Here is a 1,266-nt window from a genome sequence, read left to right as displayed (position 1 = left end):
TGTAAGATGATTTTGGCAAGTAATACAAGTTTGGTTAGGTTTTTTTTTTTACACACACACTTTTTTTTTTTAGAGGTTTTAAAATAACTTTGCCACAGACCAACTGATACTGGAAGTGTTATTTGTATATTAAACTGCTGCACAAATACCAGTTTTGCTTTTTAGTTGAATATATTACTTTTATTTAAATTTGCTTTTTCCTCTGTGTTTTCTGTATTTGCATAGTGCGTTAAATGTGTCTTAGTCATCTGTCTTACTGCAGCTAAGCCTCGTGTATGAATTTCAGTTTTCAGATTACTTTACTGGATATTTCAATGGACAGTACTGGCTTTGGTGGATATTTCTTGTACTTGGTAAGTGGCAATTGAAAACATTTCTGTTTTGATGTGGAAGTACTTAAAGATGAATCATGTCATTGTAAGTAAGAGTTCTGTAACATGTTTAGTTATGTGTTTTTCTTTAGCTGCTGGTAGTTTCGTGTGTTGTTTTTATTTCCATAGTATTCACGAGGTTATTGGTTACCATAGTGGTGTTATTGTGTGAACTGCGGACTATTCAAATAACCTTCAGCTCAAAAAATTTTGTCCTACATATGTAATTATGTACATACCTGAGACTTGTAACTTGTGCTTTTTAAGCTGCTTCTACTGATCTAGGGGTGCAGAACTGTGTAATGAAACTTCGGCTTTATGTGGAGAACATATTGAAAAGTGAGTGATATCGAGTACTTACATGTATAAACCTGTATGTCAAGTACTAAATTTTAAGAAGTGTGACTGATCCTAGGAAGGTGGAGTCTGCTGTCTTGTACATAGGTCACGAAATGTCCTTTCCTAGTCCTTTGAAATGCATACTGCATCAGTAGTTTCTCAGTCGGACAAGAGAGTGGCTTTATGCTTTCTGATCACAGTGCTCCCATGATGTCAGCTTTCTCTTAAGAGGTCTGTCTGCCCATGTTCGAAGTCTTATACGCATCAAATTCTGCTCTTCTGTCTGTTTTTATTTAGGATATACCAAACCCCAACCACTATACCTTTTTTCCTACTGTGGATTTTGTAATTTGAATATGGAATCTGGAATGATTTTCTTTTACAGAAGTGGATGCTACTATCCGTTTTATTTTCTAGCTCTGGAAGCATAGTAAACTGTTCCTGGTTCAGTAGGTGGCACTCTTCCCTTTAAGTCAATTGACTCAAATGGCTAACAGCAAATGTTAGGATGAAATGTTGAGGAAATTAAAAAAAAAAAAAAACACAAAACCTGGCC

The 1,266-nt window shown here is 35.3% G+C and overlaps 1 protein-coding gene across 1 annotated transcript in view; it reads left to right on the top strand.

Moving 5' to 3' along the window:
* The window catches only part of NDFIP2 (Nedd4 family interacting protein 2), a gene marked incomplete at its 5' end in the record, with an annotated part of 33,467 nt that overhangs the window by 25,558 nt on the left and 6,643 nt on the right, over positions 1–1,266 (top strand). The window contains one exon of the mRNA XM_009278471.1: positions 287–353. Coding sequence (XP_009276746.1) covers positions 287–353 — 67 coding nt within the window. The remainder of the gene's footprint in view (positions 1–286; positions 354–1,266) is intronic.

This window comes from Aptenodytes forsteri, unplaced genomic scaffold, assembly GCF_000699145.1.
Source record: "Aptenodytes forsteri isolate BGI_AS27 unplaced genomic scaffold, ASM69914v1 Scaffold32, whole genome shotgun sequence".
Taxonomy (NCBI): domain Eukaryota; kingdom Metazoa; phylum Chordata; class Aves; order Sphenisciformes; family Spheniscidae; genus Aptenodytes; species Aptenodytes forsteri.
The sequence above is the reverse complement of the archived record's forward strand: the minus strand, read 5'-3'. Positions and strand labels throughout refer to the sequence as shown.